Source organism: Perca fluviatilis, chromosome 7 (genome assembly GCF_010015445.1).
Source record: "Perca fluviatilis chromosome 7, GENO_Pfluv_1.0, whole genome shotgun sequence".
Classification (NCBI taxonomy): Eukaryota; Metazoa; Chordata; class Actinopteri; order Perciformes; family Percidae; genus Perca; species Perca fluviatilis.
The window spans coordinates 41,744,475-41,770,985 of NC_053118.1; the positions used below are offsets into that span (position 1 = coordinate 41,744,475).

Here is a 26,511-nt window from a genome sequence, read left to right on the forward strand (position 1 = left end):
CTATGTTTGTATTTCATAAGTTACCCCACTAATAATGCCCGAAATGATACCAAACTTCTACTTTAGCACAAATAGGTTTTAAGAGTTTTTAAGAGTTAACCTCCGGTGGATTTATGAGGACTATGGTTAACTGCTCCTCAGATTTCTACAGGATAAATCCAGACAGCTAGCGAGACTATCGATAGTTACGTATTGTAACTCCAGATTCTATGAGTGTAGGCATAGCCCTATAAGAGCTGTTGGGTTTATCCCTCCTTTTTTCGCCCTTGTGCCCTGCACGGGCCTCTCTTACGTCTGCAGTTACTGTATATTACAGCTGCGAGACCAGAGATCTGCTCCCAACATCAGCATTTTTCTTCAGCCAATGTTGGTGGGAAGCAGGTGGCCTGGATCGTAGAGGGCTATGCCTATCTCATAGAATCTGGAATCTGGTGTCCGAGCTTTTCTCCACACACCAGCGCCGGAAAGCGGACCGCCGTTAAGCATAACACGCTGAATGAATAAGGCCGCTAGTCATTCTGTGACTTAAGATCTATGTATTCACATACAGCATAGTGGCTCACACAGTGGGCTCTGCTGTTACAGATCAACATACCCGATTTAACCACAGGGTGGAGCTGTTGCCTAAGTAGCAGTAACTGGCTTATAACTGTGGGGTGGGAGATCGCACAGTCCAGCTACGACAGTGTGTCCCTGAGCCATATGGCAGCTGTCATGATGATGACGTCCCCCCGAGTTGGGAACCATGTGTATTCTAGTGCCACTAGAATGGCCGCCAGGCTCTCTTCCTGAATGCAAGCCAGGAGACGAGGAGTCAGGGGGAAAAGCGAGACCAGTCTCGCGCCTTCATAGAGAACCACAGTGCGCACTGTGCATTTTCTCAGATCCACTTTTGCCCTCCTAACCACAGCATCTGAACGAGAGTGCGATATCATTTCTGCTCTTTGTTAGAGGGAACCCCGCGACATCAGATCTGCTGCGCGGTTTAGTAATCCTGGGGTGTACGCCGCTCTAATTAAGAGCTGGTGACTGTGTGACCACAGCAACAGGCTCCTGGCTATTTCTAATAGCCGGGATGAGTGTACATGCCACTGTCACGTTGTCTGTTCTTATCAACACTTCTACCTGACAGACTCAAAGCAAAGTGTTTCAGCACTTTAACACCGTGTCAGGCTCTAGGCAACTTGGAGAGATGGAGGATTTCCCCATCTCCCTCCCACAACCTGGGACTCGGACTTGCCCTGCCATCCAACGAGAGATGCGTCTGTGACGTGTGATGGAAGGAAGGAAGATATGGTCAGCATGCGCCTTTTGTGCAGTGATGGGTCGAGGCACACCATCTCTGTGTGTCCGCGTCAGTTTGATGTTTGGCAGGGGATATTGCCATGGGGGAGGAAGGCATTACGGTGGAGCTGGAGCCGGGGCTTGGGGAGGCACAGCCTCAGCCCGTGGGGCGCAGTCTCCTCTAACTGACATCTTGGTGCTGCTGTTGTGGCTGAGGTGCCGCTCTCCAGGAGGTGTGTTTCCACATCCCCTCCACTACCTATAGCTCGTCCAAGGTGCAGTCCAAACATCCCACCAGGGGCAACGGGACCATCCAAGAGCACACATCTGCTATTGGCTGGGAATTGTGACCTGTGCAGGCAGATGTCAATATAACTCTGGGGGACAGCCAAAGGCTTAGCGGTCATGACGGAGACACAAGAGTGGACAGCGATGTTCACCTAGGCGGCACACAGGTGTGTGCGGTCAGTGAAGCGGGCATGGACCTGCACCCGGGGAGATGGTGGTGTGGGCTTCTGTCGGACGGAAAAAGTGGCCTTCGGAAGCAGGATAGAGGCCAGGCTCTGCTGCAGTGGCGGGACTGCTGGGAACTCCGTTTCCATGTCGCCTTGGACCCTGGTGAACGGTGCATAGTGAGACATTGGTGCCATCCGTCTCCCGGGTTCAGAGAATGCTTACTCAGCATTCACACAGGTCGAGAAAAAAACCTTAGCGGTGGGTAGGGAGCCCGCCTGATGCGGTGTTCCGTCATCCTCTTCTGTTTCAAGCTCCAGTTCTCCCAAAGGGGAAGAGGGAGAGCTGGTGCCGGCAAGAGAACCACCTCTAGGGGAATCCTGGTCAGCGGACTCTTGCTCGCCAAAGAGATCCCCTTCTGGGATGTCTGGGTGTCGCCGCTGGTGGTATCCTTATCTGACTGTTTGCCCGGTTGCCATCGTCTGTTGCTTATGTTCCTTTGTTGGTAAGTGGGCGCAGAACTGCTGGCAGCCAGCGGGGTGCCAGCCCGGCGTATGGGGCCGAGGCACGCCTCTAAGCTCGGGTGGAGATTTGGCGGCAGGATGTAGCTGGTTTGTCAATTGGTATAGAGGCTGACACCACTGTTTTTCAAAGTCTTCAAACTGCTTGTCGCTGAAGAAAAATGTGGGAGCAGATCTCTGGTCTCGCAGCTGCAGGGCACAAGGGCATAAAGACGATATAGAAGATCCGGTCTCACTGTCCATTGTGAAGCATTTAAAGAACACGTCATGAACTACAAAGACGCCCTTTCTCTGGCAAAAACAAGGCATTACCCCACACTCATCGGTAATCAACAAAAACACCCCAAGTTGCTCTTCTCAACCGTTTACTTCACCCTCCTGATGCCACTAAACCCTCAGATGCAGCTGACCTCTGCTCCAGGTTCCTGGATTTCTTCCAGCAGAAAGTGGACACTATCCACCGGCAGCTCCAGTCTCCTGGGGTCTCCACTTGCCCCACACTGCCCCAACAGGATGCAGACCAAGTAAAAAAACTGGTCACCTCTGCCAAGACTTCAACCAGCAGTCTTGACCCAATGCCCACCACCCTGGTCAAGGCCTGTCTTCCCATCCTCTGCCATCCAGTGGAAAACATCATAAATACATCTCTTGCCTCTGGTGTGGTACCATCCAGCTTTAAAATGGTGGCAGTCAGACCCACTTTCAAAAAGCCAGGCTTAGACCCAGATGACCCCAACAACTATTGTCAAATGTCCAACCTCCCTTTCCTCAGCAAAATCCTGGAAAGAGCAGTGGCTGCCCAGCTTCAACATCTCCCGCCATGAGCTCTTCAAACCCCTCCAATCTGGTTTCAGAACCCACCATAGCACTGAGACTGCCCTCAAATTCACTAATGACCTCCTGCTTGCTGGCAACAATGGCCTCATCACCATCCTCATCCTCCTTGACCTTTCTGCAGCTTTTGATGCAGTTTCCCATACCATCCTTCTCTACTGTGTCTTTGAGCTCATCAGCCTCAGTGGCACAGCACTGTCCTGGTTCCGGTCCTACCTCCCTGACCGGAAACAATTCATCACCCTAAATGACTCCAACTCTGATCCAGCACCTGCCAACCATGGCGTGCCCCAGGGCTCTGTGCTTGGTCCTCTGCTGTTCATCTACATGCTACCCCTCGGTCATATTATCCGTAAACATGGAACAGTCTACCACTCCATGTCTGCTCTGCCCCATCCCTGCCCATGTTCACAAAGCACCTCAAAACATTTCTTTTCATTAAGTCTTTTGACCCCTAATCCACCTCCCCCCTATTTGTTAAGCAATCTTAGGTACCTGGAAAGGCGTTATATAAATCCAAGTTATTATTATTAAATCTTCACGACTGTCCATGCGTGACGGATAAACCCAATAGCAACAGCTCTTAGAGGGCGAAACCTAAAGGAAAAAAACTGTCCAATCTTTTCTGTTGCACAACTTAAACAACTTTTGAACGTATACGTTCCAACAAAGCAAGTTCCTTCCCGAGGCTATTTTGCAGAGGCTCTGTCATTGAGTCTGGTGCTTAGCACCGCCCAAGACGATTGTGATTGGTTTAAAGAAATGGCAATAAACCAGAGCACATTTTTCTCCCATCCCGGAATGCTGTGTGGACTAGTCAGACCTTCCTCCACAGAGCTGTGGAGGAAGATCTGGCAATGCAAGACTACACAAGGGCTAACTGAAATAATGTGTTTTTGATTTAGCCAACCCTTTAAGGCATTTATATAATGATTTAACATTTCAACAAATAAAAAGTGCACTTGTAGATCCATTTATCACCCCCAGACCATCCATGTCTCTAACCCATAGACTGTATAAAATATGAACATAGTCAACGTGACATCACCAATAAGGTTCTGAAGAGCCAAAAAGAAGCTCAAAGTGGGCAGCCCACCTGTCACTCAAAGCAGAATGCCCTATGCAGAACTTTCAGCCTGAATATAGTTTAAAGGGGTAAGTTATGAAAAAGAATCAGCCCTAAAATGTGAAATTATGCTGTAAAGTTTTGCATTTTAACATGAGGGGCTAAGGGGATTGACTCCCCTTTGGAGCCAGCCTCAAGTGGCCACTCAATGAACTGCCGTGTTTGGCACTTCCCCATTGGCTTAATTTTTCAGCATCGTAGGATTCTGCTTGGTTTGACCAGATAAAGGACCTCACTGATTGTAGGAGCTTTGTATACAACTATACCATGCAAAAATCAAGTCTAGTTTCAACCTTGTTGGGTTCTGTTAAATATCTTGTCTGTGATGCGTTTCCAGAATTAAAATGTCCGGCCCCCAGCAGGAGGAAACGAGCCGCTACTATAATGGATGTAACAACCAGCTTAGGTAAGAACCACAGCTCTAAACTACCCAATAACCACATCTTCATTCATCGTCTGCCACAGACTTCAGGCTCTCCACAATGTTTGGAGTCAGACATGTTTGTGGTTGTCTTTGTAATGCTTTCCAGTTCACCATTTTTCTTTTACTCTATGTCTTCTTCCACTGTCATTCCTCCACAACCCTCTTTCTTCCCAGTGAGTCAATATCAAGACCAACTCCAACGTGAGTGTTGTTTGGATGGCATGAGGAACACCCCCCTCTCATACACCTGTGAGAGGCGAGCGGAGTACATCAGTGATGGTGAAGCCTGTGTCGCAGCCTTCCTGCACTGCTGCAAGGAGCTGGAAACCCATCGAGCTGAGAGGAAGGAGAATAACCTTATACTGGCTCGCAGTAAGACACAGGACAAGGGATGGGGGGAGCCCTGGGTGGTTATTCGGTCATACTGGTAGTTAGAAGACAGTCAAAACCATAACATTTTTAATGACACTTTACTTTAGGTGAGGAGGATGACAGTTACATGGACAGCGATGAAATTATTTCTCGCACCAAGTTCCCTGAAAGTTGGCTGTGGTTAGATGTGACTTTGCCTGCTTGTCCTCAACAAATACCAGACTGGTGAGTCAACTGGAATATAGACACAAACTATACACTCATACTCTTACTGGAACAAAACTGAGCAACGTGTTCCACTGATTATATATATGTACATACAATTTTGGCGTTAAAGACCCTCTGATCCCTGTCCAATTCTGTGAATGAATGCCTGCATTGCATTGTGGGATATTGGCTTTGAATGCGTCTAGCTCGGATCATATCGTAATGTTCTGTTTTACAGCATACTGTAATATTTCACTGGTAATAACACCGAAATAATATTAAAATAAAGAAATTAATACCATGATAACATCTAAATATATGTTGATAGATGTAGCGTTATCGTTTTAAAAATATAAATAAACAAAGAAGCAACCCTGCTTCACTGGCCCAGATAGACCGAAATAATAACATTAAAAGAAATACATATAAGCCATGGTAAGATCTGGTGAATAAATTTTGATTAAAACAGCGGTTATTGGGCTAAAAATACCAATAATAAAACTGTCACAGATTTCGAGTTAAGGGGGCGTGTTTTTTCTTTCATCTATATCCAACAGTGAGGGATTAACATGAATGTCTATCTGACGGGCCTCCATGTCGAAAAATTATGTAAAAGGTGCACTTCTTTCGTTGGAACTTAACACCAGGGGTACTTGACCATGCGTCAGACATTTGACGAGTAGAGAGTGAAAGTGTGTTGAATATAGACACAAAACATACACTGAGTCATTATGACACCACTTGGATTTAAAGCATTTTGTTTTTACTTTTACTGTTAACATTTTTCTCTGTTTCAGTGACACCACATCACTGACGACAAATGTTCATTTGCAAGACTCAATCACAACCTGGCAGTTCACTGGCATTAGTCTGTCAAGAGCTCACGGTGAGGAGTCAGTGACTAAAAGCTGTCTTGTACTTTAGTTGTGCTGCTATCCTTAACTCTTGTGTTGTCTTCCGTCAACCAGCAAGTGTGTTGTTTTTCTGGGTCAAAATTTTAAATTAAAACCTTTTGCTCGACGTTTTGGTTGTCTTTTCGAACACTTTTGTCGCTTTTTCCCCTGATGTTTTTGGCACTTTTTACAGCATTTTTTTCCACTGAGGCCTATATAAAAGAGACTTCAGATACAGTATTAGGGTACCACTAAGGCCTATATAAAAGAGACTTCAGATACAGTATTAGGGGACCACTAAGGTCTATATAAAAGAGACTTCAGATCCAGTATTAGGGGACCACTAAGGTCTATATAAAAGAGACTTCAGATACAGTATTAGGGGACCACTAAGGCCTATATAAAAGAGACTTCAGATACAGTATTAGGGGACCACTAAGGTCTATATAAAAGAGACTTCAGATACAGTATTAGGGGGCCACTAAGGTCTATATAAAAGAGACTTCAGATACAGTATTAGTGGACCACTAAGGTCTATATAAAAGCATCCAAAGAGCACCATGTCATGGGACCTTTAACCCTTGTGTTGTCTTCCATCAACCAGCAAGTGTTATTTTTCTGGGTCAAAATTTACAACTAAAACTTTTTTGCTGAAAACAATTTTGCTGAAAAAATACCAAATTTGTGATACTTTTTGAAAATGGGTCAATTTTTACCTGACGACAACACGGTTAATGGTTAACGGTTATGTACTAGACATTCAAAACATTAAAATGGCAGCAAACAAATATTAGCTACTGCATGTAAATATATAGAGAAGTAATTGCCTGAGCTATGAATCACGTCATATTCCCTTTGTGTGTTATAATCCAAACTTCTCTGTTCTTTGTTTTGATAGCTGGTCCAGCCAGGAGTGCATGTTAGTGCATTTGGCTGTGAAAAAACACAAATCATTTTTTGTATCCCTCACATTTTATAGGAATCTGTGTTGGCGAGCCATTAGAGGTCGTTGTCCGGAAGGAGTTCTTCATTGATCTCAGGCTGCCGTACTCTGCTGTCCGTGGAGAGCAGCTGGAAATTAAGGCAATCCTCCACAACTACACCCCCGATCCTATCACCGTAAGTCAGTGTTACTCTGCTCTGGTGTTTCAGGTCAGAGCCAATGAGACTATGATATTTTATTAGGACTAGGGTCGGGTATTGTTTGGGTTTTTTCTGCTAAAACGATACTTTTAAAACGGTGCCTGAACAGAAATATATATATAATAAATTTATAATGTATATAATATAAAATATAAAAAACAAGCACACAACGACAGTTGGTGACATTAAAGAACTTGTTTATTGCTAAGGCCATATGGTCAAAATTACATATTTTACTAATAATGTAATAACAATAACTTATAATAATTACTCATTTCACCAGTAAATTGCTGGTAAATGACAAAAACAAGCACCAGATGGGAAAAGGATATTTTCCAATAACTGGATGCACCACGAGGCTGGTGAGGCGAGTTTCAAGTTTTCCGACGTCGGCAGCTGCAGACTGTTACGTCCCAGTGTTGGAATCCTCTAGAACAGGGGTATTCAACGTTTTTTTAAGCCAAAAACCCTTAATTTAAAGAGAAGTGGAGCAGGGACCCCCTACTACATTTATTCTATAAAATGTAGTTGCTTAATAAACTGGGCCTATGATAACGTGTAGGGCGGCCTTAAGCATTTATACATACCTTTTTTGCATAGAATACTAAGCTGATAAAAATAAATGATTTAATAAAACATGTTTTAATGTTAAACATGGGGCATAATTAATCCTTGGGATTAACTCTCTTGGTGGATGACTTTAGTGACTACCGTACCTAAAGGCCAGTAAGCAATGGGGATTTATATTTGCTAATATTATGTTGGATTCATGTTAAGACTTTTTACTTTTTGAAAAAACTTTAAAAAAATTTGGAGGCCCTCCTGCACTGACTCTGAGGACCCCCTAGGGGTCCCGGGGCCCCTGTTGAAGGTCCCTGTGCTACAGGGAAATACAGTCACACTTTATATCGCTTAACGTTAGCTGTCAGCATTTTAACCAATGAGTTAAACGGGACTAGCTAACGGTAACGTAGCGTCCCATGCAGCGATGCTTCTGAAAAAAGAAAAGAAAAAGTTTTTTTGATTCTTATTCGGTCCTGTTACTACCGTTTACGTCGGAACAGGTGCCCTATTGGCACTGCGTTTCGGTACCCAATCCTAATTAGGAGTCTGCAAAAAAAGCGCAAGAACAACAGGCAATATTTACAATGTGTAGCAAAAGAGAAAATGATTGTAATCCTTTCTCTAGTCTTTGATAGGTGTAATAGCTGCTTACATCGTGGTCTGTCCCAGAACTTGGGAAACCTTATTATAATATATACAGTGTGCCTTTCCATTCTCCAGTAGGAAACCATGTAAAGCATAACATTTCTTAGGGATGCCCCATAGTAGGGTTTCCAGCAACGTATTTCTATGCGCATTTTGCAATATCGCAATATTAAGAGACGCTGGGCGACTGAACAGTTTGGTAAAGAAAGCTGGCTCTGTTGTTGGCATTGAGCTGGAGCCGCTCACAGCAACAGCACCATTAGTAGGATGCTGGCCACCCACTACACAGCACATTCTTTAAACAGAGGAGCATGTTCAGTGGAAGACTTCTGTCACTGTCATGCTCAACAGACAGACAGGTTGAGGAGGTCCTTTGTCCCCAGGGCCATCCAACTCTTCAATACCACACAAAGGGGGAGGGGAGAAATGGACTTTTCAGCATAAGCCTGTCTCTGTCAGCCCCTACCACCATTATATCACTTTGTCTGCTGTTAGACTGTCTTATAGGCTATATTAGCCCTCCTACACAATCTGGACTGTGGTCATAACATCTACATCTTATAACTTATTCCCTGTAATATATTGTTCTTATTCAATCAGTCAGTTAATATGTTATTATGTTAATGTTTCATAGTCATAGTTTTTAATAATCTATTGCACTGTTCAGTCCCTGCACTGTTCACTTTTGCACTACCACCATTGCACACAGTCTACCATAGCACCTTATCATGGTTATTGCATTTCTGTGAGTGATTTTTAATTTTATTCTTATGTATAGTATGTGTGATATATGTGTGTATGTGTGTTTGTTGTATTATGGTTATCTAAGCTACTGGATGCCTAAAATTTCCTTCAGGATGAATAAAGTATCTATCTATCTATCTATCTATATTAGAAAATGTTGATGGAAACGAAAAACAAAACGTCCTCAAATTTGCAAAAAAACGTTTTTACGCTCGCGTGAGGTGGTTTGGTTTATGCCTTTTTCAAAAAATAGTTAATGCGCAAAAAGGGAGATGGAAACCGCTTTGCTGAATAAGTTGTGACGTAGCGAACATGTAACTCACCTGACTTTAGCCTCGGTATCCATCGGCTGGGGGAAAGTGCCCCATCCAGGGCGCCATACACTTGTGGCACAAGGTGCGTGGTGGAGTTGAGGTGCACTGTAGCCTGTGTCTCAGACACGTCAGGTAAATTGACGAATTGGTTAAACAAAAATTTAACAGTTTTCTTCAGTTAAATGATAACAAAACTGAAGTTATTGTCTTTGGCCCCTCAAAATCCAAAACTGCCATCCCTGCCGACCTTGGTCCCCTTGCCCCCTATGTTAAACCCCATGCACGTAACTTGGGTGTTATTTTAGACTCCCATCTTAACCTGGAGAAACAAATATCATCTGTTGTAAAGACCAGTTTTTACCAATTAAGAATAATTTCCAAACTCAAGTCAATTCTGTCATACAATGACCTGGAAAAAGTCATCCATGCCTTCATAACCTCCCGCCTAGACTGTTGTAACTCTCTCTACTTTGGTCTCCCCCTGACTCTGGTGGCTTCAGATGGTCCAAAATGCAGCGGCTAAGCTGCTCACGAACACAAAAAAGCGTGAACACATTACACCTGTCCTAGCCTCCTTGCACTGGCTTCCTGTCCAGTCTAGGATACAATTTAAAATACTGTTGATGGTTTTTAAATCTCTTCCCGCCCTGGCCCCCAGCTACACAGCAGATATAATTCATCCCCATGTAGTCCCCAGGTCCCTCAGATCCTCCAGCCAAGGCCTCCTCCATGTCCCAGGGTCCCGGCTTAACCAAAAGGTGACCGAGCCTTTTCTGTTGCTGGCCCTCAGCTGTGGAACCGACTGCCACCTGACATCAGAAGTGCCCCTTCTATTGTGATATTCAAAGCCAGGCTCAAAACTCACCTTTTAAATTGGCCTTCGCGGCATCTTAATTGTCTTATCCTGCTATATTTGTAATTAAGTGTTTGTCTTTTAATGTCGTTTTAGCCTAAATCACTGATTTGTAAGTGTATTTTATTTAATTTTATTACCCTGTGGCTAATGCGCTATGTACAGCTCTTTGGTCAGCGCAAGCTGTTTTCAAATGGGCTATAGAAATAAACTTTACTTACTTACTTACTAACAGATTGAATCGTACGGCCCTGCACACCACGTATACACAGCGGTGAACGGTTGTCTTATGGCACTTACCCGCTGCTTGTACCAGTTCGGCTCAGCTCAGCGGCGGTGTTTTTGACTCTCAGCATGTGGCTGTTTGCCAGAAGACACATTTAGTTTCTAAAGAAGCTGGAGGCTGTTATACTTTTTCCTGTACATTTTCCTGATGATACTTACATACTTTTACTTGAGTAACATTTTCAATGCAGGGCTTTTACTTATAACAGAGTATTTTTTTACAGTGTGGTATTAGTACTTTTACTTAAGTGAAGGATCTGAATACTTCTTCCAGCACTAAATAAAACTGATGATTATGATCCTTATTATGCACTACACATACTTTAGTCTTTGTCTCATTTTCAAGGTGCTTGTGGATCTGATTGAAGAGGAGCATGTGTGCAGTTCAGCCTTTCAACGTAGAAGGTATCGCCAGGAGGTCAAAATGGGGGCCCAAACTACACGAGCTGTACCCTTCATCATTATTCCCATGAAAGAAGGAAAATTTAACATTGAGATCAAAGCAGCTGTTAGAGATTCTTCGCTAAATGATGGAATCATAAAGAAGCTGCTGGTGGTGGTAAGTAGGGTTGGGTGTGGTTTGGGTTTTTTCCGATACCGGTGCTAACATGAAACTTTTAAAATGGTGCGTGAACCGATACTTTTTAATATAGTTTAAAAAATAAAATAAAAAACAAGGGTACTAAACAACAGTCAGCGACATTAAAGAGCGGCTTGTGTATTGCTAAGGCCATATGGTCAAAATTAAATTATTTAATAATAATGTAATAACTATAACTTACAACAATAACATATTTCACCAGTAAATTGCTGTTGAATGACAAAAACAACCACCAGATGGGAAAAGGGTATTTTACAATTACTTTGAATGCACCACAAGGCTTACTAGTTTCAATTGAACACATCGTCTGTGTTGTTTTTTCAACTACAGCAGCTGCAGACTGTTAACGTCCCGCTGTTGGATCCTCTCCAGTGAAATACAGCCACACTTTACACTGTTTAACTGTCAGCATTTTAACTGTGTTTACTCCAGCTGCTAGCTAACGGTAGGCTAACGTTACTTGCTGTCAGGTGAAGTGTTAACTAGACTCACGTGCAGCAATGCTCCTGTTGCCTCTAATGTCCGTTTTCGGAGCATCAGAGAGCAGCGCAGGCATTTCAGTGGCACCGAAATGAGGCCAATTTTGCGAGACGTCTGAAGCGTGACATACATCCATGGCTGATGCTCCACGCCCCTGACCAGCATCTGATTGGACAAACGCGTCACGTGGGTCTGACTGCTCCCAAATTTCAAAACGACCATCATGGCGGCTCGTTGAGAATACGATCTCATATTTTACGAAAATAGTTCACTGAAACGTGTTTCTGAAAACATTTTAAGAGAGAAATAGGCCGTGCAGTTGCTGAATCTGTCTTCATTTCAGATCAACAAAGGTCAGTTTAAAAGATTTTCGACAAGTTCAATGGATTAATTTGCATAAAGATGGGCATTGGTCAGCTTTTTTGATGCCCAGCATTTTTTCAAATGCAGCACCGCCTTCCTGAAATGCTTTGCAGGCGCGTTGAAGTCGCTTGACGTCACCCATAGGAATAAAGTGGAGCGTGACAGAAATGTTGCACGACCAGGTGGATCTGCACTGTAACAGTGCCTAGCAGTGTCTAACAGTGCCTAACAGTGCCTAGCAGTGCCTAGCAGTGCCTAACAGTGTCTAACAGTGTCTAACAGTGCCTAACAGTCTCTAACAGTGCCTAGCAGTGCCTAACAGTCTCTAACAGTGCCTAGCAGTGCCTAACAGTGCCTAACAGTGCCTAACAGTGCCTAACAGTGCCTAACAGTGCCTAACAGTGCCTAACAGTGCCTAACAGTGCCTAACAGTGCCTAGCAGTGCCTAGCAGTCTCTAACAGTCTCTAACAGTCTCTAACAGTCTCTAACAGTCTCTAACAGTCTCTAACAGTGCCTAACAGTGCCTAGCAGTGCCTAACAGTGCCTAGCAGTGCCTAACAGTGCCTAACAGTGCCTAACCCCCAATTTCCACCGGCTGCGCAACTGCTCCGGAAAGGCGGCGCAGTGATTAGGTTTCCATTAAAGTCAATGTGTGACTGCATAACGGCTGCATTCTGACTGCGTCCCTGCTCTATATAGTAGTATATAATAGTACCAGCTCTATATAGTAGTATATAATAGTACCAGCTCTATATAGTAGTATATAATAGTCCCAGCTCTATATAGTAGTATATAATAGTCCCAGCTCTATATAGTAGTATATAATAGTACCAGCTCTATATAGTAGTATATAATAGTCCCAGCTCTATATAGTAGTATATAATAGTACCAGCTCTATATAGTAGTATATAATAGTACCAGCTCTATATAGTAGTATATAATAGTACCAGCTCTATATAGTAGTATATAATAGTCCCAGCTCTATATAGTAGTATATAATAGTACCAGCTCTATATAGTAGTATATAATAGTACCAGCTCTATATAGTAGTATATAATAGTACCAGCTCTATATAGTAGTATATAATAGTACCAGCTCTATATAGTAGTATATAATAGTATCAGCTCTATATAGTAGTATATAATACTATCAGCTCTATATAGTAGTATATAATAGTACTAGCTCTATATAGTAGTATATAATAGTACCAGCTCTATATAGTAGTATATAATAGTACCAGCTCTATATAGTAGTATATAATAGTACCAGCTCTATATAGTAGTATATAATTATCAGCTCTATATGTAGTATATAATACTATCAGCTCTATATGTAGTATATAATAGTACCAGCTCTATATAGTAGTATATAATAGTACCAGCTCTATATAGTAGTATATAATAGTACCAGCTCTATATAGTCTATATAGTAGTATATAATAGTACCAGCTCTATATAGTAGTATATAATAGTACCAGCTCTATATAGTAGTATATAATAGTACCAGCTCTATATAGTAGTATATAATAGTACCAGCTCTATATAGTAGTATATAATAGTACCAGCTCTATATAGTAGTATATAATAGTATCAGCTCTATATAGTAGTATATAATAGTACCAGCTCTATATAGTAGTATATAATAGTACCAGCTCTATATAGTAGTATATAATAGTACCAGCTCTATATAGTAGTATATAATACTATCAGCTCTATATAGTAGTATATAATACTATCAGCTCCGGGGATCCGCAGCCCTGTGGAGCAGATACGCAGAGCTTGTATTTTTGCCGGACGCCGGAGAGCTCCGCAGCAACTCAGCACACGGCTGATAGTGCGGGACAGGAAGTCGAGCACAGAAGCAAAATAAAACATAGGGTTAATTTTCAAAATAAAATACACCGTGCTCACGGCGGATCATATCTCCCTGCACTACAGCTTGAAAACACAGCACAGAGCTGTTTCCCCTCCACTCCTCTGGATGGAAACAAACTGGTTTGGTTTTGTGTTTCTATTCTACGTGAATTCGTGAGATCTCGTGGGTCCTCGTGACTTCATCTGTCAGTCATGGCCTGGTGGATATTGACGAACGGCGGAGAACGCAGCCGGCACCCTAGCAGTGCCTAGCAGTGCCAAGCAGTGCCTAGCAGTGCCTAACAGTGCCTAACAGTGCCTAGCAGTGTCTAACAGTGCCTAACAGTGCCTAACAGTGCCTAGCAGTGCCTAGCAGTGTCTAACAGTGTCTAACAGTGTCTAACAGTGCCTAACAGTCTCTAACAGTGCCTAGCAGTGCCTAGCAGTGCCTAGCAGTCTCTAACAGTGCCTAGCAGTGCCTAGCAGTGCCTAACAGTCTCTAACAGTCTCTAACAGTGCCTAACAGTGCCTAGCAGTGCCTAGCAGTGCCTAACAGTGCCTAGCAGTGCCTAACAGTGCCTAACAGTGCCTAGCAGTGCCTAGCAGTGCCTAACAGTCTCTAACAGTGCCTAGCAGTGCCTAGCAGTGCCTAACAGTGCCTAGCAGTGCCTAACAGTCTCTAACAGTGCCTAACAGTGCCTAGCAGTGCCTAGCAGTGCCTAACAGTGTCTAACAGTGCCTAGCAGTGCCTAGCAGTGCCTAACAGTCTCTAACAGTCTCTAACAGTCTCTAACAGTGCCTAGCAGTGCCTAACAGTGCCTAACAGTGCCTAGCAGTGCCTAACAGTGCCTAACAGTGCCTAACCCCCAATTTCCACCCGGCTCGCAACGCTCTCGGAAAGGCCAGTGATTGGAGTTTCCATTAAAGTCAATGTGTGACTGCATAACGGCTGCATTCTGACTGCGTCCCTGCTCTATATAGTAGTATATAATAGTACCAGCTCTATATAGTAGTATATAATAGTACCAGCTCTATATAGTAGTATATAATAGTACCAGCTCTATATAGTAGTATATAATAGTACCAGCTCTATATAGTAGTATATAATAGTACCAGCTCTATATAGTAGTATATAATAGTACCAGCTCTATATAGTAGTATATAATAGTACCAGCTCTATATAGTAGTATATAATACTATCAGCTCTATATAGTAGTATATAATAGTACCAGCTCTATATAGTCTATATAGTAGTATATAATAGTACCAGCTCTATATAGTAGTATATAATAGTACCAGCTCTATATAGTAGTATATAATAGTACCAGCTCTATATAGTAGTATATAATAGTACCAGCTCTATATAGTAGTATATAATAGTACCAGCTCTATATAGTAGTATATAATAGTACCAGCTCTATATAGTAGTATATAATAGTACCAGCTCTATATAGTAGTATATAATAGTACCAGCTCTATATAGTAGTTATATAATGATTATCAGCTCTATATAGTAGTATATAATAGTACCAGCTCTATATAGTAGTATATAATAGTACCAGCTCTATATAGTAGTATATAATACTATCAGCTCTATATAGTAGTATATAATACTATCAGCTCGGGGATCCGGACCCTGTGGAGCAGATACGCAGACTTGTATTTTTGCCGGACGCCGGAGAGCTCCACCAGCAACTCAGCACCGGCTGATAGTGCGGGACAGGGAAGTCGAGAGCACAGAAGCAAAATAAAACATAGGGTTAATTTTCAAAATAAAATACACCGTGCTCCACGGCCGGATCATATCTCCCTGCACTACAGCTTGAAAACACAGCACAGAGCTGTTTCCCCTCCACTCCTCTGGATGGAAACAAACTGGTTTGGTTTGTGTTTCTATTCTACGTGAATTCGTTGAGATCTCTGGGTCCTGTGACTTCATCTGTCAGTCATGGCCTGGTGGATATTGTGAGCGGTAGGAACGCAGCCCGGCACCCTAGCGGTGCCTAGCGGTGCCAAGCGGTGCCTAGCAGTGCCTAACAGTGCCTAACGGTGTCTAACAGTGCCTAACAGTGCCTAGCGTTGCCTAGCAGTGTCTAACAGTGTCTAACAGTGTCTAACAGTGCCTAACAGTCTCTAACAGTGCCTAGCAGTGCCTAACAGTCTCTAACAGTGCCTAGCAGTGCCTAGCAGTCTCTAACAGTGCCTAGCAGTGCCTAGCAGTGCCTAACAGTCTCTAACAGTCTCTAACAGTGCCTAACAGTGCCTAACAGTGCCTAGCAGTGCCTAACAGTGCCTAACAGTGCCTAGCGGTGCCTAACAGTGCCTAACAGTGCCTAACCCCAATTTCCACCCGGCTACGCGAACTGCTCGAGGCGCAGTGATTAGGTTTCCATTAAAGTCAATGTGTGACTGCATAACGGCTGCATTCTGACTGCGTCCCTGCTCTATATAGTAGTATATAATGGTACCAGCTCTATATGTAGTATATAAAGTACCAGCTCTATATAGTGGTATATAATAGTACCAGCTCTATATAGTAGTATATAATAGTACCAACTCTATATAGTAGTATATAATGAGTACCAGCTCTATATAGTAGTATATAATAGTATCAGCTCTATATAGTAGTATATAATAGTACCAGCTCTATATAGTAGTATATAATAGAATACCAGCTCTATATAGTAGTATATAATGGTACCAGCTCTATATAGTTGTATATAATAGTACCAGCTCTATATAGTAGTATATAATAGTATCAGCTCTATATAGTAGTATATAATACTATCAGCTCTATATAGTAGTATATAATAGTACCAGCTCTATATAGTGGTATATAATGATTACCAGCTCTATATAGTAGTATATAATGGTACCAGCTCTATATAGTCTATATAGTAGTATATAATAGTACCAGCTCTATATAGTGGTATATAATGATACCAGCTCTATATAGTGTGTGTATAATGGTACCAGCTCTATATAGTGGTATGTCAATGCCTGCCTTCCTTCCTTCTTCCTTCCTGTCCCTTCCTTCCTCCTTCCACCATTCCTTCCTTTCCTTCCTTCTCTCCTTTCTGCCTTTCTCTCATGTCTCCATGTCTCTCCTTTCCACCCCTTCATCCACCTTTATATGTATGGCTTTCCACTAATGTCTGTTTCATCCTTTCCACTCCTTCCTCCATCCCCATTACTCCATGGTCCTCCCTTTCTAACACAAGCTATTTCCCCCTCCACTCTTTCCTTCTTTAATTTATTATTTCCTATTCGTCCCATGTGTGTCCCATGGCTTTCCTCTATCAATCACTGCCTGTGGCCTGCCTTTCAAGTACCCTGTTTTCACTGTATTACCTACTGGTATTTTGTCTCTTTCTGTGTCCTAAATTCTTCTGTCCATGTCCTGTGCCTTCCATTTTCCTTTTCCTTCATTCTTCGTTTCACTGTGCTCACAATATTTTCTATATACCTGGTATTTCCTTCACTGTGTGGGCTGTCATGTCTTTCATGTTAGTTTTCCATGTCCATGTCTTATCCATACTCTTCAGTATAATGGGCTCCATGTGTGTGTACTCCTTGGTCACCATTATCCATTCTCATTTTGTCCTTTCCTGGCGTCTGTCCTTTTCTGCTCCACTATTCTCCATTAAGTATGTCTGTGATTATCCACCTGTCTATTCCTTCTGTCTGGTGTCCGTTTCCTTCCTGTGTCTCCTGGGATTCCATATTTGTCCATGTGTTTCCTTGTGTTGTGTGTGTCTCTGTCTCTATTTCCTCCATGGTCCTCCATCTTCCAGTGTGGTCTCCACAGTTGTGTCGGCTTGTGTCTGTGGTCATGTGTCCATGTGTGTCATTTATGCGTTATGGGCTTTCTGTGGTCTGTGTGTGTCTTTTCCTGTGTTCCTTGTATTTTGTGTGTGTGTGTGTGTGTCTCTCTCTCTCTCTCTCTCTCTCTCTCTCTCTCTCTCTCTCTTGTGTCTCACCTCTCACTGTCTCTTGTCTTTCTCTTTCTTTCTCTCTCTCTGCCTGCTGTGTGTGTGTATGTGTGTGTGTGGTGTGTGTGTGTGTGTGTATATGTGTGTATGTGTGTGTGTGTGTGTGTGTATGTGTGTGTGCATATGTGTGTGTGTATGTGTGTATGTATGTGTGTGTGTATGTATGTGTATGTATGCATGGTGCTGTGATTGTTCTTAATGGGGTTATTGATTGATGTGATGCCTCTGCTGGTTTGCTTTTTGGTTCATAGTTGTTTCATTTATTACATGTTTTTGTTTGTGTGTGTATATATATATGTGTGTATATGTGTATATATATGTATATATATATGTATATGTATATATATGTATGTCGTTATTATGTGCGATGACTGCAGTACTATCAGCTCTATATAGTAGTATATAATGCTATCAGCTCGAGGGTCCATCCCTGTGAACGATCGAGCTTGTATTTTTGCGGACCGGGAGGAGGCTCATAGCAACTCACCATTAGTTGGGAGGAGTCACCAACAATAAAGCTTATGGGTTTTGTTCCAAATAAATACCCGTGCTCACGTAGATCATATCTCCTGTGCACTACAGCTTGAAAGCACAGCATAGAGCTGTTTCCCCTCTCCACTCTTCTGGATGGAAACAAACTGGTTTGGTTTTGTGTTTTATTCTCTTCGTGATGAGGATTCATGGGTCCTTATTGACTCATCATCAGTCATGGCCTGGTGAGAGCGGCGTGCAGAGCAGCCACCAGCGGTGCCAAGAGTGCCTAAGGTGCCTAGCAGGTTACCCTAGCTTTTCTTGTGCCCTAGAGTGCCTAACATCCTAACAGTCCTACGTGCTTAGCGTTACCTAAGGGTGTACCTAGCTGGATGCTTACGACGGTGCTTAGCGGTGCCTAACAGTGCCTAAGGGGGTAACCGTGCCTGACTTTTTTGCTAGAAGCTAAAGGAATTTAGCTATGGCTGAACTTTGGCCTACTTTAGGCATATACTAACATTAGCTCACTAAAGAATTAGGAACCACAATCCCAAACTGGCAGTTTTGATTTTCCGCATGAACACTGAGTTGTTTTACCCCTAAAGTGTAAACTTATTTGACTTTTATGAACATCATGTCTTTTTTTAAATATTAGTTTTTCTAAAATGATACTTAAAAAATGTTTACCTTTTTACATAAAGATTCCGTTAATCAATTAATCTTCAGAAAAGGCATAAATAGGCATACAAATTCACCAGAATGCAGGAAACGAAGAGTTTAATGTTTCCGAAATTTTATGGGAGGACTCCCCCATACCCCACCACATCATAAGTCACCATGCGGAAATTGAATAAATGCTTTGTATTTGATGAATTGTCAGTGCCATGTGTCAAATCTTTGTTGTGTAAATCTTAGCAATTATTAATAATAACAAAACACAAATAATAATATTAATGAAACACTCCTATTCCTTTGCATCCTTATGCATTCTATTATCTCAAACAGCCTGAAAAATAGTGCATTTTAGCTGACGAATTGGGGAAAAAGCCTCGACTCCCCGCCAGGTTTGCTATATTCATCAAGTTTATATTGTTCGGCTCACTTCGACACAGACAGACAATAATAATACACACACACACACACATACACACACACACACAGACAGAGACACACACACACACACATACAATATCATCATCAATAACAGACAGAGACATTACCAATAATACACACATGCAGACATATTACTAATAATACACAATTTGGAGAGAGTAACAACAGAGTTGAAAACTAAACTACTTCAGTTACAGTAACGAGTAGCAGCATGACACGATGGTGACTGATTGGTTTACTAACACAGGAGGGTTGCTGTGGCAGGATCGGCCCCTGCTGATTGGCTGAACAACTCCTTCATCCAGAGGCTGTAACCCATCTAATCAGGGACGCATTCCTTTGTTCCTGTTTCAGGTCGTATGAGCCTAGCTGCTAACTCCTCCTGGTGCTGCCCGAAATGCTCAACTACACTTCGGTCCACTGGTCATCAGGGAATGGCTCCTATCACACGTATATACACACAGACATTATCAATAAACACATTGCAGACAATAATAATACACATTATCATCATCATCAATAATAATAATATATCATCAATAATATACACACACACAGACAACACACACACACATAGACACACACACACAAACACAGTCACAGACACACACACACACACACACACACACACACAGATACACACATACACATACACAGAGACACACACAGAGACACAGACGTACACAGAACACACACACACACCTCTCACACACATACACACATTATTTGTGTGTGTGTTGCGGGGTTTACCAGGATAATAATAGTGTGTGTGTGTGTGTGTGTGTGTTGCCGGGCTGCAAGGAGAAGGTCAGTGATTGGCTGAAGGGAGAACACCCTGACAGTGGTCAGCATGGACGTAGGGCCTCATGTTGATCGAGGTAATAAAACCAGAGTGTGTGGCTTCTCTTCTTCCTGTTCAGAGCTGTAGTGATCTCGTAGGCTTCCAGGGGGCCATCACTGGCTTTATTCACACACACACACACACACACACACACACACACACACACACACACACACACACACACACACACACACACACACACACACGTGTGTGTATGTGTGTTCTTGTTTAACTATATTCTGTGGGGTCCAAAGACGGGGAGTCCAGTATACTCTGTGGGGTCCCCTCTTCTCCCCTTCATGTCTATCTACTGTCTCAATAACCTAGTTACAGGAACGTAGTTCTAGGAACAGTCCAGTTCTAAGCAGATCTACTAACTACTCTTCACCAAAACTGGTTTTGCCATTTTGTACTATTCACACTGGCCCAGTGGCCATAGGGACTGATTTTAGTTATTATAATCAGAGCCATCTAACCACCACGATGCAGGAAAGGGGAAAAGACCCTGCCCTGAAAGAGTTACAGGAACTGTGGTCAGAGGAACTTTAAGGTCTCCAAATTACGCAGGAAAATACGAAGAAAAAGGCTTCTGCACGAATCCTCCCAGGGCGGAGCTAGATCCTCATGTACAGTGGAGGCGGAGCTTCATCATGGGGCCCTCTGCTACCAAGTCATTTTTAAAATTAAAAACGTTATAATGTGTCACTTGTTGAGCCAAGTAAGCCTACATGTCAAATAAAACACAAAGAAAAGCCACATTTTTTGACAAGTTTGTATTGAGGAACAAAGAAAACAGTTTGTCGGTCAAGTAAGAATGTTTCAGCACCACGGACAGCAACAGATGATGGACAGCGATGGTGCTGAACAGGCCAAGAGAGCTCAGTCACTGTGTGTGTGTGTATGTGCGTCCGTGTGTGTGTGTGTCTGTATGTGCCTGTGTGTGTATGAATGTTCTTGTTTATCTATATTCGTGGGGTCCAAAGACCAGGAATCCAGCATACTTGCGTGGTCCGACATCTTTGTGGGGCCAAAATGCTGACCCCAAGTTTAAAGGGCTGTTTGAGGGTTAAGACTTGGTTTTAGGATTAGGGATAGAATTAGGTTATGGTTAGGGTTGAGGGTAAGGGTTAAGGTTAGGTATTTAGTTGTGATGGTTAAGGTTAGTTAGGGCTAGGGAATGCATTATGTCAATGATGGGTCCCCTGCCAAAGATAGTGCCATAAAACTGTGAGTGTGTGTGTGCGCGGTGTAATGCGTGTGTGTGTGTGTGTGCGAGTGTGAACGGGTGTGTGTACTTGTGTGCTTGTGTGCTTGTGTGCATGTGTGTTTGTGTGTGCATTTGTATGTGTGTGTGTGTCTGTGTGTATGAATGTGCCTGTATGTGACTGTGTGTGTGTGTGCGTGTGTGTGTGTGTGTGTCGTTGTGTGTGTGTGTGTGTGTGTGTGTGTGTGTGCATTTTCTTATTTACATTCGTGGGTCCAAAAGACGAGGAGTCCGGTATACTTCGGGGTCCCGACATTTTTGTGGGGCCAAAATGTGGACCCCACATGTTTAAAGGGCTGTTTGAAGGTTAAAGTCCCCCCCTATTCTGCCCATTTTCAGGTTCATAACTGTATGTTAAGGTTGTACCAGAATAGGTTTACATGGTTTAATTTTCAAAATACACCATATTTTAGTTGTACTGCACAGCTCTCTCTCACTGCTGCAGATCCTCTCTTTTCACCTGGTTTCTGCTTTAGCTACAGAGTGAGACCTCTTTGCTTCTTCTTCTTCACTACTATCTTTGATTGCACTCGCATAGTTCAGTAGCTCAGATGTAGAGCATGTCAGCTAGCTAACTCTAGAGACAGTAAAAGAAAGGCTGTTTCTCCAACTTTGGTCAGTTCCAAGGCAGGATTAGCTGGGAGACTTATAAACATGGGAGCACATGTAAGTAGTTCTTTTGTAGTTCTTTGTTGTAGCAGTGCTTTGCTATTGAGAACGAGGTAGCATGCTAGCGTGCATTAGCGTTAGCATGCTAACGCTACGAGCTAACGGTTGTGGCTAGCAAGGCTCGTTTCGGATTGTGAGCGTCACAATCGGTCGATTTTGAACAGCTCACCAGGAGACTGAAGGCAGGACACATTCAGAAACCAGATCTCACTCAAAACAGCATGATGGATATTATTTCAAAGTGTGTATGTGTGTGGAAGCACCAGAGACACAAAAGAACACCCCAAATCCCAGAAATAGTGTTTTTTTCATAATATGGGCACTTTAAAGGGGTGATAGAATGCAAAACCGATTTTACCCTTTCATAGTTGAACAACAACAGTTCAGTGGGTAATAGGGACATACATAGAAGCTCAAAATCCCATCGACACCCCTTTACTCGCGAAACCTCATATTTTGAAACTGCCGCTGAAAACGGGCGAATCTCAAAAGCTAGTTGCTGCGCGAAGCATCTCAAAAACGGAACCTTTGTCAGCCCATGGGTGTTTTAAGAGAACGGTCACCGTCAACATTTACATAGGCGACACAACTGACCTGAGATCAGTTAGTCTTCTGAATCTAGGTCGTGCAGATCTCAGACAATGTATACATTGTTCTTATGCTATTTTACCATTAAATTCAACTTCGGTATCCTTTTTACTGAAATAAATAAACTAAGGTCGCTCTCGCTTTCTCTCACACCGGTTTAGCTAGCAGGAGAGAGAGAAGATGCAGGCCCTGGAGCTATGTCGGAGCGGCGTTTGGTAGTAGTCCACCAGCCCAAACGGTGACTTTTTGCGGGTATGAGGTGCTGTGGGCTGCAGCAGCGTGCGGAGCTCAATCAGCTCACAGCAAGCGGGGTCTGTGGAGGCAGGCCGGGCGCAGGCAGCCTAACACAGGCAGCTGAACTCCGACACACAGTTTTACCAAATTTGCAATTAGCCATCAATTTTCGTAAAACGGCCCATATTTGAACTTTATATAGTTGATTTCTCGCATAAAAAAGTGAATTTGAATTTGGTAAGGAAACATTGCAGTTTCTGGAATATGAGATTCTGTCGCGTTTCTAATTTCTGGGAGGGAGGAAAATCACAAAGCTAACGTGCTCATTTAATTCCTCCCCTGATGTGTTATGGTATGATATGGTGATGATGTGGTGATGATATGTATGATGTGTCTCCAGGGGCTGCAGCTCGTCCTCGTCGTGCAGCTGTACGGCGCCGTCGGCAGGAAGACGGCAGCCAGGAAACGAGCCGTGGCCGATGAGCTGGACTACGGAGAGACGAACTACGCCTACAGCGATCCTCAGGATGGTTACACAGACCCCGCCCACCCTGCACATCACCATGACTACCCGAACTAGGAGTAAACATACCTGGAGAGGACCAATCAACGGGCTTCTTAAAGAATCAATAAAGTCATAAAATATGTTGTGTAGAAGTTAAATGTTAGAGAGATCTCCCAATTCAGGGGCACACACACACACACGGATGGGGGGTAGCTAGATATCTGCGGGGCTAACGCTGGTACTGGCCCGTCCTGCTCAAAGAGCTAAAATACAAGGAACTACTTCTGGCTCTATATTTCGGTTGCTGTAGTTAACGATTTAATCACTACTGAGCTACAGCTGTCACGGTTGCTAGGTGACAGGAGTGGCGCTTTGACGCCAACAGGAAATGCTCTGCAGATCTGACCATCTCATTTCGGAGACCGCTCGGTTCAGCCTCCGTGGGATGTGAAGGCTGCGGCCCCTGACATGGGACACTTCTTCAGCGTATTCCCCCTGAACATACTTCCTGTTTAAATAAAGTTTCATGTTTCTAATTATCTTGATGTGTTCTTAAAGGGGTGATAGAATGCAAAACCGATTTTACCCTGTCATAGTTGAATAACGACAGTTCGGTGGGTAAATAGGACATACATAGAAGCTCAAAGTCCCATTGACACCCCTTTACTATGAAAATCTCATTTTTTTAAACTGCCGCTGAAAACGGGCGAATCTCAACAAAGCTAGTTGCTTACGTAAGCATCTCAAAATCCGGAACCTTTGTCAGCCCATGGGTGTATAAGAGAAGTCACGCCCAACATTACATAGGCTACACAACACCTGAGACAGGTAGTACATTTACATACTACAAAACCTGAATCAGGTAGTACATTTACATAGGCTACCAACTGACCTGAGATCAGATAGTACATTTACATACTCAACAATAGGTAGATGCTTACGTTAGCATGGCTACAAAATCCGAACCTTGCAGACCAGGGTAGTATTTTACACACAACGTCACCAAGTCAGGTAGTACATTTACATAGGCTACACAACTGACCTGAGATCAGGTAGTCTTCTGAATCTAGCTAGGTCACGCAGATCTCTGCTATTCCATTACAAAATTCACTTCTGAAATTTTTTATGCGAGAAATCAACCATATAAAGCTCCGAATATGGGCCGCTTTCTGAAAAAGGATGGCTAATCGCAAATTTTCTCCGACTGTGTGTTGGAGTTTAGTGCCGGTGTTGGTGCTGCCTGGGTTGCTACATCGACGCCCTGACCGCAGTGTCAGCGAGCTTGTTAAGCCCCGGCAAATTTTTTACCGCAGCCCGCAGGTTCCAGTTAATCTTATAATGGGTATGTGTGTTGAGTTATTTAAACAAACAATCGGGAAATAACGCCTCTTGTCCGCAGAGTCTCATTGATAGAGCCGGTGAGCTGGAGTCCATCAATGAGAGCTAGCTAGCCTCCTCCTAACTCTGACATTCACAAAAATACATTCAATTGAAATCCGAAATCGGACAAGTGTTAGCTAAGCTTTGTAAGACCTTGAGGAACCTGTAATATTCATGCCGTGACGAAATTCAAACTGTAAATATACTTTAGTTATGCGAAAGTGTAGCTAGCTCGCGGTATTTCCCCATTGTAATGAATGGGACATATAGCAAGCAGCTGCTTTCCTACAAAGACGCCTTCGTTCATAAAAATGCCTTAAAATCAAATCAGACACAACGGTTAGCTTTATAAGACATTGGGGATTATATAAGGGCGGACGAAATTCAAACCGTAAATGTATTATTAGAGTTATACGGGCAGCTGGCACGGAGCCCGCAGATGCAGTCTCCACAAACCGGTGACTTTGCGCTGGGTATGGAGCCCAGCAGGTTGTTCGCTTCGTCAGACTGTGTGGAGCTCCTAAGTCCGACACGTCTTTACCAAATTTGCAATTAGCAATAAGTTTTGTAAAACGGCCCATATTTGAGCTTTATATAGTTGATTTCTCGCTAAAAAAGTCTCAGAAGTGAATTTAGTAATGAAACATTGCAGTGTCTGGAATATGAGATTCTGTCGCTTCTCTAATGTATGTGTATTGGGGATTCGCTCAACCAATGCAGCGTCTCTAATGTGTGCGTATGGCAAGTCACTCAACCAATCAGCGCGCAGCTCATCTAAATATTCATGACCATACCATATTTGGAAGAAAAGCTCTTGTTACAAATAGGGCCAAAACACAGGGATGCATAAGGGCCAATAAAATATCAACCAGGCCATTTTCAGCCCAACCAATGTTACATACCCCATTAGGAGACCATAAGGAACAGTGTGAAATACCCTATATAATCATTCTATCACCCCTTTAATATCTGGCGAGCGTCAAAAGAATAGAATAGACTTTAATTGTCATTGTGCAGTAGAACCATACAACGAAATTTGCTTGTGCAGCCTCTAAAACAATACTCACACACCGAGACACACACACACAAAGACACACCGACACGTGGTGCTGAAACATTGTTACTTGACTGGCAAACTGTTTTCTTTGTTCGTCAATAGAAACTTGTCCAATCAACGGGCTTCTTAAAGAGTCAATAAAGTCATAAAATCTGCCGGTGTAGAAGTTAAATGTTAGAGAGATCTCCCAATTTATGGGCTGCAGTCGTAGACACACACACACACACACACACACACACACACAACACACACACACACACAGACACACACAGAGAGACACACACACACACACACACACACTCACAAACACACACAGTGACTGAGTGCACTAGGCGTGTTCAGCACCATCGCTGTCCAGCAGCTGTCGCTGTCCGTGGTGCTGAAACATTCTTATTTGACTGGCAAACTGTTTCCTTTCTTTGTCAATACAAACTTGT

At 43.0% G+C, this 26,511-nt stretch overlaps 2 protein-coding genes and 1 long non-coding RNA gene across 3 annotated transcripts in view; 2 read left to right on the forward strand and 1 right to left on the reverse strand.

The window, feature by feature from the left end:
- Positions 1-26,511, reverse strand: part of LOC120562507 (phosphatidylinositol 4-kinase beta-like) — a gene marked incomplete in the record, with an annotated part of 334,834 nt that overhangs the window by 80,605 nt on the left and 227,718 nt on the right.
- Positions 1-26,511, forward strand: part of LOC120561585 (complement C3-like) — a 123,137-nt gene that overhangs the window by 16,909 nt on the left and 79,717 nt on the right. The window contains exons 17-21 of the mRNA XM_039804728.1: positions 4,556-4,624; positions 4,817-5,014; positions 5,122-5,239; positions 6,019-6,107; positions 7,094-7,233. Of these exons, the coding sequence (XP_039660662.1) occupies positions 4,556-4,624; positions 4,817-5,014; positions 5,122-5,239; positions 6,019-6,107; positions 7,094-7,233 (614 nt within the window). The remainder of the gene's footprint in view (positions 1-4,555; positions 4,625-4,816; positions 5,015-5,121; positions 5,240-6,018; positions 6,108-7,093; positions 7,234-26,511) is intronic.
- LOC120561592 lies at positions 20,327-24,176 on the forward strand. Its single transcript, XR_005639616.1, has 2 exons — positions 20,327-20,414; positions 23,533-24,176. It is a non-coding gene; the product is annotated as an uncharacterized LOC120561592 (long non-coding RNA).